At 34.5% G+C, this 18,932-nt stretch overlaps 1 protein-coding gene across 1 annotated transcript in view; it reads right to left on the minus strand.

The window, feature by feature from the left end:
- LOC108732432 (probable serine/threonine-protein kinase DDB_G0282963) overlaps positions 1-18,932 on the minus strand; it is an 80,482-nt gene that overhangs the window by 39,541 nt on the left and 22,009 nt on the right. Inside the window, exon 3 of the mRNA XM_025981015.1 lies at positions 5,360-5,435. Within this exon, the coding sequence (XP_025836800.1) occupies positions 5,360-5,435 (76 nt within the window). The remainder of the gene's footprint in view (positions 1-5,359; positions 5,436-18,932) is intronic.

An 18,932-nucleotide genomic window follows, 5' to 3' on the forward strand; every position in this document is an offset into this window, starting at 1 on the left:
GTAATTTTTGAATTTAAAATTGACGAATTATGTCACCTAACGACTGCTTACGTTCGATTTGCTTATTTACATCACCGACCTGTACCTATTGAATGACTCCAACAGCTAACCAGTCAGCTGTTTGCATGACTATCGAATTTTCTTGATAGTTCTTCATTTTTCTGAAAAATTCTCGACATTCTTTTGCTACGCGGTCATTGATGTGCCTCTGCCGTTCAGTTTTTGACCTTGAGTGATCGGCCGGCAAGCGGCAGCATCATCGATCGGTATCATTTCGGCATCGTTATAAAGGGCTTCGCCGCTGCTGTACTAATAATGACCTGTGTATGAGTAATGTCTTGTTCACAGCATTTTTAAAACTTTTCTTTGATTCCTTCCTTAGGTGCTACATGTTTTCTTAAAATACGTATAATAAATCCTTATTTATGCACAAAGTTTCATTGTAATCCCTCTGCAGAGGGCTTGTTTCGAAGACAACTCCCTATAGTAAAGTGTCCTTCCTTTTATGTAAGTATTAAAAACGTATTTATAAAAGGAAGGAATATAAATATAAAAAGAAAAAAGAAAACCATTTCATCCAGAATTGATACTTCCGCTTTTCGAAAATAACTGTTTTCATGTTTACAACCAAGTCGACCATTTTAATGCAAATGGTGGTTGCTTTAGTACAACCCCAATATGTATTCACGGAACCCCAGAGACCTTTGCAGTGAAATATCTGAAAATAGATGATCTAAAGAACTAAGCACCAATAACTGTCCGGGGTAGAAAGTTTCTTCAAGAAAGAGCCAGTATGCTATATACGTACAATATAAATCCCGATTACACACTTATCCGAACCATAAATACATGCATTATAAAAGAAAAGAAGTAAAATGCAGACCATAAAATCGCTTTAACGTAACTTTTGCATTCGAAGGAAAACTTTAGTCGGGGTTACTTTGTAGGAAAGCATCAGCTTATTTTATGTTTCTATTGATAATGCAACAAAGGTGGATGATTTAAAAAGTCACAGGCACCAGGCGTTCACTTTCCCATTCTTCGGGGAAACGAGAAGTGCACTTGTTTTATTTGTACAATAAAATTCAGATTTTGATAAATTTCAAACTAAATTACAGTGGATTTCATTTATTACGACGCTGGTTGTAGCGATCATTTTACTATCATCATTATCATCATAAAGTTGTCAGTCCTAAGACTCCACTCCTTCCTATCCATAGCTAATCTTTGCATTCCCTCAAAACTAGAACTTGCGAACAGTAATCTAATCTAGGTCTACCTCTACTCCTCTTAACTCCTGTTTCTGCGTGTAGCTACGTTAAGTCTTAGTCCCTTGAATTTAAAGCATACTTTAGTAAGTACAAAATTTCATGTGACTATAGCAACTTTGGATGTAACGCGGAGTTCGGGTGTAGCGACTGTTTTTAATGAATCGTTTTTAACAAATTCTTAGAAATCCAATGCAGATATAGCGATTGGACCATTACCGTTTGTTTAAGTTTAACGCGCATTAACTTTAAAGGCAAAAATTATTTTAAAATTAAAGAACGGTGAAAACCATACATACGTGTCTCTATCTCATTATCTTCCGGATATAACAACATCCGGATATAACGACGAATTTACAGTGGTCCCATCGTCGTTACACCCGAAATCCACTGTATTTTATTTAAACTTAAATAGTGTTTTTCTACGAAACGACTGCGTCAAAGAGGCTTGCAGATGGATTGCTAATTAACAACAAGACTTTTAGCTTTGAAGGTTCAAGTTCGTAGAACACATGTGCCGTTGTAAAATGTTAATGAAGGGTGTGGTTGTGTTAGGCAACCCCTTTCCTTAACGTCACGTTTCGTTACTCGCTCAAACTGACGCAAGACGCTAAGCTGTTTGATCTCGGTTATAAATCAGAGGCTCCATTGTATGTGGCAATTGCACCAAAGTCCATTTTCGAAATGAAGAAAAACGACGAGCAAAAGGGGAGGAGGGATGAAGGGAATTTTCAAACTTCTCGTAACTTGAAGACTCATTTGGGGCATCCAATCCGATTTTATTAACTGTTTACGAGTGAAATAGTCCATTAAAAGAAAAGTTGCTTGATTTGAGTTACAGGATTAAAGAGTATCTTACTCCGCGGGCGTGGACAATCAGAACGAATAACAAATTCACCAAAATTACCATGAGCATAAATGTTTTCTGTTTGAGATTATTTCGAGATATAACTACCTATAGTTTTTACGTTATTATTAATGAAAAAATCATTTTCTAAATATTTATTATTTGCTCTAGCCATTATGTAGGGTTATGAGCTTACGAAATTGATTGTTCCAAAAGTAAGTGTTGAAGTTAAATGTATCAATGATAAGGTCCTAAAACCTGAGTCAATTTTTGCATTTCCCGAAAACTAGAATATACTAGATCCATAACTTTTTAATATAGAAGCTTGTATTGGGATCCGTCAAATGGGAGGAGCCTAAAAACATGGCGCCGATTAGGGAAAATTTATCGTAGTTCCTATAGTGTACCGTGCAATTTCCAAGTTTTTAAATTACGATAAAATGATAAGTATTGACACAATATGTGATTGGGCTGACACAAAGCCTTGGAAAGAAATTTCGTTGAAGGTGACCGTGTTTTTAATGCCAATCACATTATAAAATTCGGAAATAACAAATCCGGAAGCTAGCCTTAAAATTCCGTCAAGTTTACTGCCTACTTTTTACAAACTTCGGATTTAAAAAGGGATTCACGTTATATAATTGGTGAGGTGATTCTGGGTGATTTAAGCAATATCATATCAATGACTTGCACGTGCAAAGCCGATTTAAGAGAACGTTGCAAACACATTATTGCAACTTTGTTGTATTGCAGGAGGTAGGTTCTTAACCTCAAAATACTTATATCGTATCATTAGAATTGTGTTAAATCAATTACACAGGAATAAATAATTTCTCACTTTATAATTTTAGTATGATTCTAGTTTTAAATATTAAGGTTATGGCTGATGGTAAATACTTGCTGAAATATAATCATGTGCATTAAAATGACGTGAACAAATTTTTATTCTGGAATTCACTTCTTTGATACCTAGTGCTTTCATCCGAGCTTCTATTAGTTTACTTTTTTCTCTAATTTTCCGAATATATTTTTAACATATATAAAACGGTCTAGTTAATGTAGGTGAAGAGTGAAGATCTATGTCTGAAGTCCTATTGCAGTTTTTCACTAAACATATTAACTTTTTATTTGATTTAACTTCAGAAGAAAACTTCGTCGACTCCATCATCAAAAAAATTTTTACTTTTTTAACGTGTTTTATTATTTCAATAAACAATTTTACAATTTGCGTGCACAGTTCCTATGTAAATTTTTCCCTCATTCGAGGTTATAAATTTTGCCACCAGATCGTGTATGCCCATTTGACGGATCCCAATACATTAAAACTAAATCCATAGTTATAAATAAACAAATAAAAGTAACGTTTCAAGAATATTTTATTGTTCCATCACACATGATAGATCATGATGATGGTAAAACAATATTGCAGTGATTTGACTATAAAAGATCTACAACTGTTTTTAACTTTTCACATACGGCTTCTACTAAGTATTTGAAACTCATTGAGCCCAAAAGTACGCACACGTGGTCTATGACCCTACGCTTTTCCTTTTATATCATTTAATCAGTCTGCCTGTCGTATAAAACTCAGGCTGTTTATTTTTATTTTGGGAGATCAATTGGATGAAGTAAACTTTTATCGTTCATAAATCGAAGAGGAGGGACACAATTCAGCTAAACCAGCAAAAATGTGCGACTTCTAAAGCAGTTAATAAGGTAGATCAAACGGGACGATTGTACATAGAAGGAGCCACAACTTCTCCCTTACAAGATTGCTTTTCAGCCCAATGTTTTTTCGTTCCTACACGTATATATATACATCTTGGAAGGACGTGTTGACATCAGTATTTCGGTGTTCCCTCACTCGAAACCGCATCGATAAATCAAAAACCTTTATCCTATATTACAGTAACAACGTCGGGGACTTCATAAACTTCCCGGTTTCTTTCTCCCTTCCAATATCGGCTCTTTGCAGCATTCCCGGGCAATGACAAGAACCCGTTTTATTCGTTTTATGACATGAGGTGGGGATCAATGAGATTACACGTCAAAATCTGTAATTTTAACGTTATATTTCTGACATTATTTTATTTTGCGTAACGATACCGGACAAAGAGCTTAATAAGCAAAATTAAAGTAAAAACAAAAAAAAAAATGAATTAAGGTGGTATTTTTTTGAAAAAACTGCACGGAATAAAAATCTTGCCGGTAAATAGTGAAGAAAAATGTAAAACGATAAGAAACAAGGACTTTTACTGTATTTTGATCTTCTGATGTATTTTTCAGTAGTTTTGGCGAGTGGCAAAGTGCCTTATGCCCAAAAAAATTATTAACAGTAATCCCTGTCACTGTTTATGCACTTCTACTTCTTCCTCTAATTTGTCTCTAACTAGTCCTTCATGCTTCAAAAGGTGCCTTACCAAGGAGTTCTATTGTGAATAAAAAGCTTCCTGCGCGAAGTATCACAACTTGTACGTAGATTTAATTAATTAACTCTAGTACCTGCTATAAATTATTCGCTAACTAAGTATTAGCATAATAAATCTTAAGGATATTTACTCCATTGTAGTAGTACCTAGCAAATTTACGTCAGAGTGAACTTTAATGAATGGACTGTTCCCGACTATTTCCATTGTGTTTACACTTACTTTAAATTAACAGAAAATTGTTTGAAACAAGAAATTGGTTGTGATCAAGAGTGGCGCTACCACCGGCTGTTCCAGACAAGTACGAAATACGCCGACTTAACTATGCAAACAGTGTTTTCTTTTCTGTTGTTATTCTAAGAGATGCAAATTAGCAATGTATTCGTTAGCAAGAATAACAAGGAAAGTTTGCTTTCGTTTCGCATGATAAGACCCGATCCTGTAATAGTATAGTCTAGAGAAACAATGGATGATATTAAAAAAAATCTATTCTGTTACTAGACACTTTTAATATCATATTGTAACACATTACCGATATCGATCGATACGCAGAGATGTGAAAAATTATTATATTTGATATAAAAGACAGTTTTTAATAAATGCAAAGTTCCAAAAAGTAAAATGACGAGTCAGTATGCATGTTCCGCTATACAAATTCTGAAGGTTCTTATACTGTGTCCTATGTAGAAAACATGGAAATAAAGGTACTTGGTTTCATTCAAAATTCTAGTTGTAATTTATTAATCTAATAAAGTAACCGTAAGAACACTAAATATTACACTTAGGGACCTGAAAACAAAATTTCGTTGATAACTTACCATGTAGAGCTTTTAGATAAGCTTTTCCTGCATTTATCATTTGTCGAGCACCCGGATTGAATTTCTCCAAAATATTCTGAAAAAGAAAAGTACAAAAGTTTACATTGGGCTGAGATATAATTAAAAAAATTATAAATTAAACAATCGGAAGGCTCAAATGGTAATAATATCAGTAACTTTGATAAAAAAAAATTTGAAATAAGCGTATAGTATCAGCATCATCAGTTATTAATAAACGTGCAGTAATGCAAAATGTCGAGTACAGGTACCTTATTGAAGTTTATATTACTGTTGACTCATTAAATTTTTAAATATTGCCCCAAACATGAAACAGGACCAGTCTGGAACTTTCCCATTTTTAAAGTTAATGCGATGCTGATAAGGCCGTCTCATAATGATAGAATAAATGGGCCATTTCAAAGTCAAATAACTTATTGGTTTCTACCTTTTCTCACACAAATCCTAACATAATTGGGTTATCATCATCATCACCATAAGGTCGTTAGTCCTAAGACTGCATGTACCTCATTCCACATCCTTAACTAACTATTTGTGAACAGTAATCTAATCTAGGTCTACCTCTACCCCTCCTACCTATCTCGCCTATTTCTTATTAACTTCCATGGAGTCCTCTGTTCTATTATTCTTTCTAATATCTTTTCATTTCTAACCTTCTCTATCCATCATTGGCTTAACGTTTTCTGTTCCGCTGTCCCAACCGTCCATGTTTCGCACCCGTACAATGCCGTGCTCCAAACATACACTTTTAACAACCTTTTTCGAATTTCTAAATTAACCGTTCGCGAGCATAGAAGTGACTTCTTTTTATTGAAGGCGACTCAACCCTGCGCTATCCTCTTCTTTATGTCCCTACTACTCCATCCGTCCTGAGTTATCTGACTTCCTAGATACTTTAAATCAGCCATTTTCTCCAAGTTTTCGTCTCCTATCTTTACATTCGCCCTTTCCTTACTTCTTCTTCCCTTACATGCCAGTTTTATTGGGTAAATGATATACAAATAATTGAATGTATACAATGAGACGTCAACATTCAAAAGTAGATAACTTAATAACCTTCGACAAAGCAGTGACTTTAAAATTCTTGGTCATGAACGGTTGCGTTCTTCAGGCCAATTGTCCAACTTTTTCAACGTATTGAACGAAAACTCATTTGTTTGGCTATTATTATGTGGGTTATTGTAGCTTTTGCTGCGTCTTGGAATTGTCTTCCATGTGCCAGACTTTACTTAGTGTTAATGTTCAATAAGAGAAGATACGATAGATGATGCATTACTCCATCATCATGTACATTTTGTGGAACATTTTGAATATGTAAGTGCCAGTTAAGCAAGGAACGATTCCAATAACGCCGACTAATGGCATTTTGATTACCAGGTTCATATAAGCCAGTCGTCTTCGTTCCTCATATCAATTCAGTTCCCATTTTGCAGCACATAAAATGCAAATAACTGGCGCGAGGGAATGCGAAAAGGAGTTTTGGAACCGTAGGATCTGGAACTGGTTCGGATAGTAATTTAGAACGCACACCGTGGCATCGACTTAAATTTGTCTAGTCTGAACCAAAGTTGGGACTTCTATTGCCCTATTACTTCTGGGGAAACTGCAGGAGTGTTCTTCTGTATTGACAATTTATTTTATCCCATTGTACAGGGAATGCCGCCATAAATAGTTGGAATAGGCGCTGCATTGCGACACGTTTATCGGCTTCCACGTTGAAGTAAATTTATAACCAGAATCGAATTATCCTTGTCTTTCTACCGCGAATTTATAACGGTCCCAGAGTGTTGTTAATATCCTCCCTTTCATTCCGCCAATGTCAATCTTGTTAACAACCCTCTAATGTCTATAGCTATTTTAGGAGTTACCACACAACTCCGAAAACAAACCTGAACAATTTATTATTAATTTGCCAGTCAATAACGTAATCTAAAGTTTAAAAAGAAGAAATTCCAAAATACATTACATATTTTCGTAACAATTATAAATCCTAGATGATCATAGAGTGGTATTATGTCATAACCCTTGCTCAGTAATATATCGAAACAGATATAAATCGTGATTTCGATCTTACTAGATCTCATTAGCACGCTAACGGCGGTCAGACCAATCCAAAGGTGCTCCATATTAGATTGTTTACATAATATCTAGCGATGGCAGGATGTCGCCATCTATTTATATTTAACTGAAGTATTTAAGCATATTAGGCTCGTGATAGACACTAAGCTAAACGCTGGATCGTCGATTCATTTGAACGAGTAGATTATACCTTGTGTAACATAATTAAATACTTCAGTTAGCAGAAAATATCAATAGGTGACGACATTCTGCCGTTACTAGATATTATATGAACAATCTTATATGGAGCATCTTTGGTTTGGTGTATAGAACTCACCGAGCGGCATGGCCTAGAGGTCTAGACCATTGCTTAGCATTCGGGAGGACGCCGGTTCGATTCCGGGTCCGTCTGTCTGGGTCCAAGTTTTTCTGTGGTTTCCTTGGATCACTTAGGCTAATGCTGAGGCAGTAATATTCCACAGATAACCTTTCACTCTCTTTTGTCTTCATTTCGTCCGTCTTATCTTTCTCACCCGAACCACCACCCACCCATTCCCACCATTCCTGAAAGCAGGCTGAAGAGGGCCTTCCGCACTACCTTCCGGCGTAGTCCGGAGGGACTGCCCGCCTACCAACATTACTGGCTGGTGGGAATGAAACACCCAAAAGTTTTTTAAGTTTTTTTTATATAGAACTCTACAATTTATGTCGCAGATTTCAAAGGTTTACCCTTATTTTAATACTATTATTATTATTACTTATTACTTCTATTCAGTAAGTTTCTTTTGTATCTGAAGAACATTAAAATCCAAAAATTCTTAGCCGAAACTATTGAGATATTTTAAAACCCTTTCAAAAGATGTAAATTATATCCATATTCTTAATAATTGTTTTCAAACATTTCGAAAGTAATTTAATTAAACTGGATAATTGAACAAAACATTATTAATGCGGTAACATATTTGTTTGACAGCAACAACGTATCTGTAAGATAGCTTTGCTTTCTAGGACACATATTACCGCATTTTCGTTCTTCTCCAAATGCTTGTACGTCGTACACAGTCTGTACGTGATATTTGGTAATGATAAGCGGTAGAAATTCCCTTCTGAAATAATATGTACACTAGTAGGTATATGGACGGTCTCTAGGTAACACGGATTTTCTGATATCGTATTCAGAGCTTGTCTGCCGCTGTCATCTGCACTATTTAAGCCACTTGTGTTTAAAATTTAATCTTCTCTATGAACACCCGACTTGAAAATTAAGCAAAATAGAGATAACTGAGAGATCGTGCACCTGAACTAATTTAGGTATCTATAGGTAACTGTTTAGGGAATTTGAAAGCAACTTTTGTGCAAGGGTTTGTTCATGTTTTGCTTTATAAATTAAGTAACGAATTTATTCCAACACGATGTTTATTATCAGTTAATCAACTATAAATATTGAAACTAAATTGGCCGGAAGAATTGTAAAATAATTATCACATAAAAATTTTATGAAAGTCTAAAAGATGACCTGATACAAAACCGTTGCTCTCAACAAAAGTAGAAATTGAAAGATGACATTTAATAACTTTCTCAACAAAAGTAGAGACTGAAACATGACGTTTATTAACGTTTGGGACTATTGGGCAAATCTCTATTCGAAATTTTACTAAAGGAAGTGACTTAAAACCTTTGCTAACCTTAAACAGAATAATTGAAGGACGAAATATTTCATTAGCAACCCCAACAGATGGTGATATACTGCCTGTTAATAATATAGAAATGTAATATATAAATTAGTCAGAATTTAAAGTATTCTTAACTCACGGTCAATAAAAAAAAATGCTTAATGCCAAAGATGCTCCATATAAGATTGTTCATATAATATCTAGTAACGGCAGGATGTCGTCATCTATTTATATTTAACTGAAGTATTTAAGCATATTAGGCTCGTGATAGACACTAAGTTAAACGCTGGATCGTCGATTCATTTGAACAAGTAAATTATACCATGTGTAACATAATTAAATACTTCAGCTAGCAGAAAATATCAATAGGTGGCGACTTTCTGCCGTTACTAGACATTATATGAACAATCTTATATGGAGCATCTTTGGTTTGGTCTATTGGGATTCGTCAAATTGGAGGAGCCTAAAAACATGGCGCCGATTGGGGAACATTTATCGTAGTTCCTATAGTGTACCGTGCAATTTCCAAGTTTTTAAATTACGATAAAATGTTAAGTATTGATACAATATGTGATTGGGCTAACACAAAGCCTCGGAAAAGAAATTTCGTTGAAGGTGAGCGTGTTTTTAATGCCAATCACATTATAAAATTCGGAAATAACAAATCCGGAAGCTAGCCTTCAAATTCCGTCAATTCGGATTTAAAAAGTGATTCCGATTATATAATTGGTGTGGTGATTCTGGGTGATTTAAGCAATATCAAATCAATGACTTGCACGTGCAAAGCCGATTTAAGAGAACGTTGCAAACACATTATTGCAACTTTGTTGTATTGCAGCAGGTAGGTTCTTAACCTCAAAATACTTATATCGTATCATTAGAATTGTGTTAAATCAATTACACAGAAATAAATAATTTATCACTTTATAATTTTTCTATGATTCTGGTTTTAAATATTAAGGTTCTGGCTAATGGTAAATACTTGCTGAAACATAATCATGTGCATTAAAATGACGTGAACAAATTTTTATTCCGGAATTCACTTCTTTGATACCTACTGCTTTCATCCAAGCTTCTATTAGTTTACTTTTTTCTCTAATTTTCCGAATATATTTTTAACATATATAAAACGGTCAGTTTAATGTAGGTGAAGAGTGAAGATCTATGTCTGAAGTGCTATTGCAGCTTTTCACTGAACATATTACCTTTTTAGTTGATTTAACTTTAGAAGAAAACTTCGTCGACTCCATCATCAAAAAAATTTTTACTTTTTTAACGTGTTTTATTATTTTAATAAACAATTTTACAATTTGCGTGCACAGTTTCTATGTAAATTTTTCCCTCATTCGAGTTATAAATTTTGCCACCAGATGGAGTATGCCCATTTGACGGATCCCAATAGTATTCTACAATTTATTTAACACAAAATTAATAAGAATGCAAGGTTTTTGCTGAAAATGTGTACATACATTTGGGTTCTTATTCTAATGATATTTGTAATACACCTACAACGACAGAAAACTGCCAAACAATTGTATTGACATATGGGTATTTCTATGTGCGGATTTAAATAAACGTTTTGGTGTGACTAAAAATCTTTTTAATGATGTTATGCAATCGCACATTACAAGCACATACCTATGTGTTTAAAATTCTATTGAAGTGTATGTCAAAAAAGAGCAAATATATTAAATTACAATTACAAAATAATTTGTGTTATTTGTATTTGGAAAGAGAAAGGCTTGCCAATAACAATTGTTAAGTACCTACATAAGTATTAGGTACAAATAATATTCATCTATCTATCGTATGTACGTGTTACGTAATGGTTTGCCAAGAATATTTTGAGGCAAGTGGCTCGCATTGACCTGTTGTGGTATCGTAGAATTGCACAGATCAGCAAGATTATACGTACGTACGTACATAAGTCTACCTATTCACCTCTAATATGTAGGCCTATACGAGTATGCATTGGAACACAGGCGGCAGTTTCGCAATTTATAAATTCCTGGCAGCATGCACGGGTACGTTGCCATTTGTATCCATGTAGGCCAGCCAAGGTGTGTCGTGAACGTTTCGAAAAAAAAAAGAAGTAAAAATAATCGTCGAGCAATTTATTCTGTGAGTGAAGAACTACATAACTAAGCAAAAGAGTCTCCTACCCGGTCTCTGTGTGTACAGCCATACTTGCGTACTTAAATGCATTTATTGTCTAGGTACTCGGGTAAGTGTGTGCACCAAAGTGCGACAAAGCCGAAGGACTTTGACCTGTCACCAGAGAAGTGCGAAAGGATTTATGAGATACGTCTCTCGGTAAAAATAGTACAGAACATGCAGGTGGTTTAGCAAAATACCGCTTTCGAATTACAGGATAAGATGACATTTATTTATGAACTCATTGAGGACCATTGATACCCTTAACACGGTTTAGCCATTACGATATTCTATCAACAATGCGTTTACTATTTTAATATCATATGAAACAATTTAGTAAACTTTTAGCAGTGGTTAATATTTAAGTACCTAGTATTAACGTGAAAATTCATTTAATTTTTATCTACTACAAATTACCTTGAATTAGTAAGAAAAAGTTGTAGCTGATATCATATTCTCGCCGAGATTTGAACCCGGGACTTTTGGCTTTACGCATCGATGCTTTGACCAATAAGCTACGAGAGGCTACAGCAGTAACAACGACAAAACGTACTTATAAGGCCGCAGATTCGTGGAACTAATATCAAAACATTTTACTTTTAAGAACATTTTAGATGATGACCACCCTAGATACATCCAAGAACATTCCAGTAGGTATTTTATTAGTTATTCTGAATAGGTGTTTGGTGGCCGGCGGAGAAATCTTGAACAATTACGAGATACAAAAAAAATTTTTAGGACAATTTTTCGAAATGCACATTGTCATAATCCAACTCCACCACTCAAACATAACGGTCGTCGAATATTTTAGAAGGTTTTTAATTCTTCCGGTACAGTTCACTTTAGAACATTCCACCTAATCCATTCAAGAACATTCTCAGTGAGGACAACCCGAGATAAAAATGTTCAGTCTCTCTGAGTCTCCGCCTCTCATCGAGTCTCTCTGGTGTCTCTGAGAGAGACTGTCGAGAGACTGTCAAAAAAAAAGCTGTCTCTGAACAAGAGACTCGAGTCACTCATAGGGAGATCCTTATTCCGTATACAGTTTTTGAACGAGAGACTCGAATCTCTCAATAAGTGTTGTTTTGATACACACGCTTACAATTTTCTAAGTTCAACATATTTCAGAGATCCCAGTCTTTCTACGAGAGACTCGAGTCTCTCAATTTTTCAGTTTTATTCGTTCAGTCTCTCTGTGAGAGACTCGAATGTCTGAATTAACAATTTTATCGTTCGAGTCTCTTATACAGAGACTGTGAGAGATCCATAAAAACACCTAGGCAATAACTGAGAGACTGTGAGAGACGCTCTCAGAGACGCTGAAAGACTCTGAGAGACTGAAAATTTTTGTCTAGGGAACATAAGGAAGATTCTAGTACATTCTCACTTATTCTAAAGAGGAGTTTGGAGTCCGATGTTCCACCCGCAAATCCATACACCTACCAAATTGGAGAAATTTCAAGCAGAATCAAAACAGATGTTAGAACATTTGGTTGAAATATAAAAACATTAGTAGCTGGTAGGAATTAAGCACCCAAAAGTTCTTTAGTAATGTTTTCCGCACCACCACAGCTACCGATACGTAACCACCATAGTTCTTAAGTTTTAATTTAAACAAATGATAGAATAATTAAACTCCGTGTGGACTAACAGTATGAATGTTGTACCGAAGTATACACAAAACTAATTAGAACTAATTCTAGTAAATGGATATTTGATTTTTATAAAGCAGTTTTTTCTAAACGATCCAAATATTAAAGGTACACCATACATAATAAATGCCCGTTAAATGTATTCTAATTATTCAGCTTTTCAGTCCCCCTGAGCTTAATATTTGGACACAGTTGTTATAATAATCAGAGATAATGTCAAAATATGTCACGGGAAATTCTCAGAGGCCATTCCGGGAATTAAACTGTCGCATTTCCTCTGTCAGATTGTTCTGATCATTGACATGTAACACCCACTAAAGTTCGCATCAATAATACGCCTGAAGGGCAAAAAAATAGATGGAGGTCAGTGCTCTTGCTCTGTCAAAGTGCAGATTTTGTCATCTGATAGGAGTTATACTAAAACAATAAAAATATTATCATCATTTAAGGGATGTTCCATTTTCTCCATTATAAGATTTCATATCCTCTCATTTGTCATAGTTCCATATGTATAAGATACTGCGTCTATCAGGCAGATTTTTTTGAAATATGATATTTTCCAAAAATACTTTAAATATATATTTTGAATTTTTTATGTAGGATGTCTCCAAATAAATCGCCGGAAATGTGCGTGAATGTCATAATATTACTTGTAAAACTACATATAATTGTAAAAAGAGTAAATATTCTGGAAAAGTATCTTCAATACATATACAAGCCATGCATTCTACACCTGGCATTTTTTGGAAACTTTACGATATTTATTTAACATTGAAATGCAGCAGGCCATGATCTACCCATACAGCGTCGGCGGTACCTTTTTATGCAATCAATCCAGGGTCATAAATCAAACACCAAAACAACACAATACCTCGCGAGTTTTACTCGATGTTTTTAGAGAAAATAATTTATGTAGGTATTTAATATCTGCTGGAAGATCATATAAATAGTGGACAAGTCGGAATATTGTGATATAAATAAATAAGTAACATAAACATAAATATATAGTTTATTGAAATAAATAGGATTATACTAGAATATTCATAACCAATTATTTAAATTTATTGAACATAAGAATGCTACACCTATTAAGTACGAGTTTTCGGTCCCTGAATTGACTGACTTACAAAGATTTTTTACAAAAGCTTGTTGTGAAATGTTGAAATAAAATTTCTTAACAGTAAATAGATACCTACGACGGCGTTTCTGTTTGATCGGCCTATTCTTTTTTTTAGTTAACAGCATACAAAATTCAAAAGAATTTTATAAGAAAGTAGGTACCGAGTAAAATTCATACTTAAATACGTATAAATGCATTGTAAGTGTGCTGGATGTGAAACTTGGCGGATATTTAAGATATGCACATGAATATGTTAAAAGTCTACAAAAGAATGCGGCATCAGACAAGATATTTTTAAGGGAAAAGAAGCAGCGAGGCAAATGTCATTCTAGTAAAAGCTTCCGCTATGCGGAACTTTCTTTGCTTCTTTTCTCAATTCTAATAATACTTCTGTCGCGGTTCAAACGGACACATTGACAAAGTAAGTACCTATTCTAAATTTCAACAAATCAATTTCTTGGCAAACTTGTTTTTACCATTCGATTGTAGAGCATCAGTTTAATCAAAATGGTCTTAGAGTTTTTCTGGTTTTTTAAAAATACAGGTTACTGTATGAATATGTCGTTAAATTATTAATCATTATTTGTTCTTTTGCTTTTTTCAACAAAAGTAAGTGCTAAGCTAATCTTTGATTAGTTCATCTTTGTTGCAATTTTAACAATTTCAAACTAAATTTGTACACTTCCGACTACAATTTAAGCAATTAGTACTACCCGAGATAAAAATGTTCAGTTTCTCAGAGTCTCTGAAAGCGAGACTCGAGTTTCCGTCTCTCTGGTGTCGCTGAGAGAGACTGTCAAAAAAACTGTTTAGCGTGTCTGAACGAGAGACTCGAGTTGCTCATAGAGAGATCCTCATTTTGCATCCAGTCTCTGAACGAGAGACTCGAATCTCTCAATAAGTGGTGTCTCGATAGACATGTTTAAAATTTTATAAGTACAACATATTTTAGAGATCCCAGTCTTTCCAGGAGAGACTAGAGTCTCTCAATTTTTCAGTTTTATTCATTCAGTCTCTGACTCGAATCTCTGGATTAACAATTTTATCGTTCGAGTCTCTCATACAGAGACTGTGAGAGATCCATAAAAACACCTAGGCAATAACTGAGAGACTGTGAAAGACTGTGAGAGACGCTCTTAGAGACGTTGAAAGACTCTGAGAAACTGAAGAGAGACTGAATATTTTTGTCTAGGGTATTATTTATTAGTGTCATCTTTATAGATAATCTCCGGTGAAGAGTAAGACAAAACCGTTATTAGTTGAGTAGCAGGAACGAAATATAGTTTCGAACTACCCTCGAGATTCATTATTTACCAGAATGACAGTTTTGACATCTGGTTTATTTATATATTTTCTTCTTCTGATATGATCAGGTGTTCTCGTCTTTATCTTAACTTGATTTCTTAATTTACTTATTACCTTACATTATGTGATAGAAACTGTAACTTTTTAGTTATATTTTGCATTTGTATTTTTGCATGAATCTCTATCAGAGTCAATTCTGATATTTAGAAACGAAATTAATGAGTTAATAAACAGGTGTAATTTTGTTATCAGAGCAAGATTATGTTAAAAACCATGTGGGTAAAAGTTGATTTCACTTTCATTTCAATGTGACTTTAATAACTTTTGTGGCAAAGGTGCAATTGTCGGCTGATATGCAACGTTATTATTATGATTTCTCTTTCGATTTGTTAACTTTCGCCATGTAATTCGCTAATGATTCGTCCAGCTTTCTCAATAAATGCATGTCTTGAAATATGCCTTTAAAAAAAGTGCATTCCACTAGTACAAGTTAGGTAGGCACATATTTGGGTCGTGCAGAATCTCGGTCCAAAAATTTATTTTCCTTATTATTTACCATCGGAAATGATTGATTTATTGCGTTATATGGGTGACGTTAATTGGTACTTGGCAACGTTAGCAAGTAAAATATTTGACTTTATTGGGAGTGAAATTTATTCATCCTTTCATCCAATCTGCGCTGATGATATACTTTAAGCATTAAATATTACACTTTTCCTTCATAGGATTAGTTTGCACCTATATTGAGATGAGGAGATATTAGAAAGGGCAGGAGAACAGATAGCGCCATGGAAATCAATAAGAAATAGACGAGATAGGTTGATATAATTGAAAGGATCGCATTTACTTTCTTCCTTCGACTGGAACTGCTGACAGAACGCCTACTTTTATACTCACGACAGACGTTATACAGAATATGGTAAACATAGAAAAGAGATGTCAGGTAGCAATTGCAGCGGACACTAATAAAGATAAAGGAATAACATTACACCAATTGATGTGTAACAGAAGGAGATATAGACAATGAGAATTTGAGCATGTTGGTCGTATCGGACTTCAACATTCTCAGGAATTTGTGAAAGCAAAGACGATTGTTTAAAGATATAATTCCAACCAGGCAGTTTTAAAGCCGGCCCTGATCTTTAGAGTACCTAAGCAACCTCTAACGGCTGCACCGCTTACTATTATTCGGTTATCTCTTTTCATTTTGTCTGTTCTCCTCATGAAGCATTTCCTAACTTAATAAGGGTGAGTTCAAAACGCAGCAAATGACTACTATCCCAAGTGGGAACAAGAATTCTCATATATTAGATAATTTGTTGCGAACTTTGCCAATTTTGATAGTCCTAACTATAGGACACCTCAGTTATGAAGGGCTAGTTAGAGAAATATTAGAAGAAGAAACAAGAGCTAAGAGAAGTAGAGGCAGAACTAGATTAGATTACTGTTCACAAACAGTTAAGAATGTAGGATGTTCTAGTTTTAGAGAAATGGGAAGATTAACTCAGAATAGGAAAGAGTGGAGGTCTGTGTCCAACCAGTATTATGATAATGACGAATTTAAGAAATATTTGCAAAAGTCTTGCAGCTATGAATAAAGAATACCTTTGAATGAGATGAAAAATAAATTCGACCCACGTGAGTTTAGGTGTATAGTTACCTCCTATAATACCTACCTACACTTTTACCTATTGCAACACACTGCTACTTAATTGCTCTTTAAATCATGAGTTTGTAACCTTTTTTTGTCATTAATGTCACCCGTCAGATTCACTTTGAATTTTAATTTTTTTTTCTCTCGTATACCTAAATCGCGTTCGTCGGGGACATAACGGAAGCCATTTCCCGGACAATTTGACTCAAAGCAGTTCTGGCGTGCAATTTAAAGACCATCCGAACAGAACATGAGACTCAACTACGACCTGCTGAGAACAAATATTGGCTTTGATGCACACCACAGCGACTCCCTCTCCCGGTCCAGACCTTGCGGTCCCTTTTTAATTCCACATCGGTAGTTGCACATACATACATACATACATACATACATACATGCATATTCACCAACGGTACAATTTTTTTGTTTGACAACCATTTATTTCGCATGGATAGAATGCATACCGCATTTGAAAAAGTAAAAAGCTTCTAAAACGTTCTACCACTTCGAATTCTACCACAAATTCTACGCGTATACGTACGTACTACGTGTGTATACCTACTATAAAGAACATTGTTTGGAATTGTACCGAATCGGTTAAAATGTGACGGGAATTTGCCAACGTGTATGCTTTCCTAAAATTAAAACCTTTCACAAGGGTTTACATAAAATATCTTTTGAAAAAACAATGAGCCGTATGTGAAAAATCGCTTTACAGTTATAATACCTTCAGACTTATTGGACGATTCACCGAAGCAGTTCTTTGTTATCGATTATCGATTTTAAAAGGTAATGGTAGGTGTGAAAAAATTTGTCGAACGTTTTCTTTTGGTATGATTTTTAAAACAATATTGACAAACAGTGACAAAACAGTATTGAATGAAAGTAAATAAAAGTAAAACAAAAATATTGGCATGCAAGGGAAGAAAAACAGGGAAAGAGCGAATATAAAGATAGGATAAAGTGGCTGATTTGCAGTATCTAAAAAGTCATATAACTCAGGATGGAAGGAGTAGTAGAGATATAAAATAGAAGATAGTGCAGGATCGAGTCGCCTTCAACGAACGGTTAATTTAAAAGATTATTAAAGGTGTATGTGTACGGATGCGAAACGCATTCGGTCGGCGAGACGAAAAACAAGAAGCGTTCGAAATAATGAGACTACCGTAGATAGAGAAGGTTAATGATGAGGAGATATTAAAATGAGTAGTAGGTTAGTAGGACACCTTCTCAGGTATGAAGGGCTAATAGTTAGAGTCAAATTAGAAGCAGAAACATTAGTTAAGTAGAGTAGAGGTAAACTTAGATTAGATTACTGTTCACCGATCAATAGTTACGGGTGTGAGATGTTCTAGTTTTAAAGGAAATGCGAAGATTAACTCTGTATAGATAAAAGTGGAGGTGCGTGTCCAACCAGTCTTACAACTGACGACTTTGTGATGATGATGATGATGACGATAATGATTTTTAAACTACTGAAATACATAAATACCACATGAGGTTGAACTAATATGTGTATTAAGGTACCTAAGCCAATTATTGCCACCCTAAGGAATTTTTATTTTTTATTTCAACATTTTCAACTAGATCAACCTGGTACGTTACAGGAACCATTCTACAGTTCTTCTCTAGAATGGAGGGTATACCATATATTTATAATTTAAATTATTTTTTTTATTTTAGTTTTTTTTAAAAACATTGCAAAATGACAATATTTGGAACATGTATCCCAAGTTTTGCCATGTAGTGGTAGTATTCGGAACACCACTAAAAACACAGAAATAAGCAAAATAACGAATAAAAGTTTATGTATATTTACACTTAATCGTATTTTAAATGCTACAAATATATAAAATAAAAAGAAACATTGTTATGAAAAACAAAATAACAAATAACATTCTTTTAAAAAAATTAAGTCTAACAATACGGACAAGTAAAA

The sequence above is a fragment of the Agrilus planipennis genome, unplaced genomic scaffold (assembly GCF_000699045.2).
Source record: "Agrilus planipennis isolate EAB-ADULT unplaced genomic scaffold, Apla_2.0 scaffold10, whole genome shotgun sequence".
Lineage (NCBI taxonomy): Eukaryota > Metazoa > Arthropoda > Insecta > Coleoptera > Buprestidae > Agrilus > Agrilus planipennis.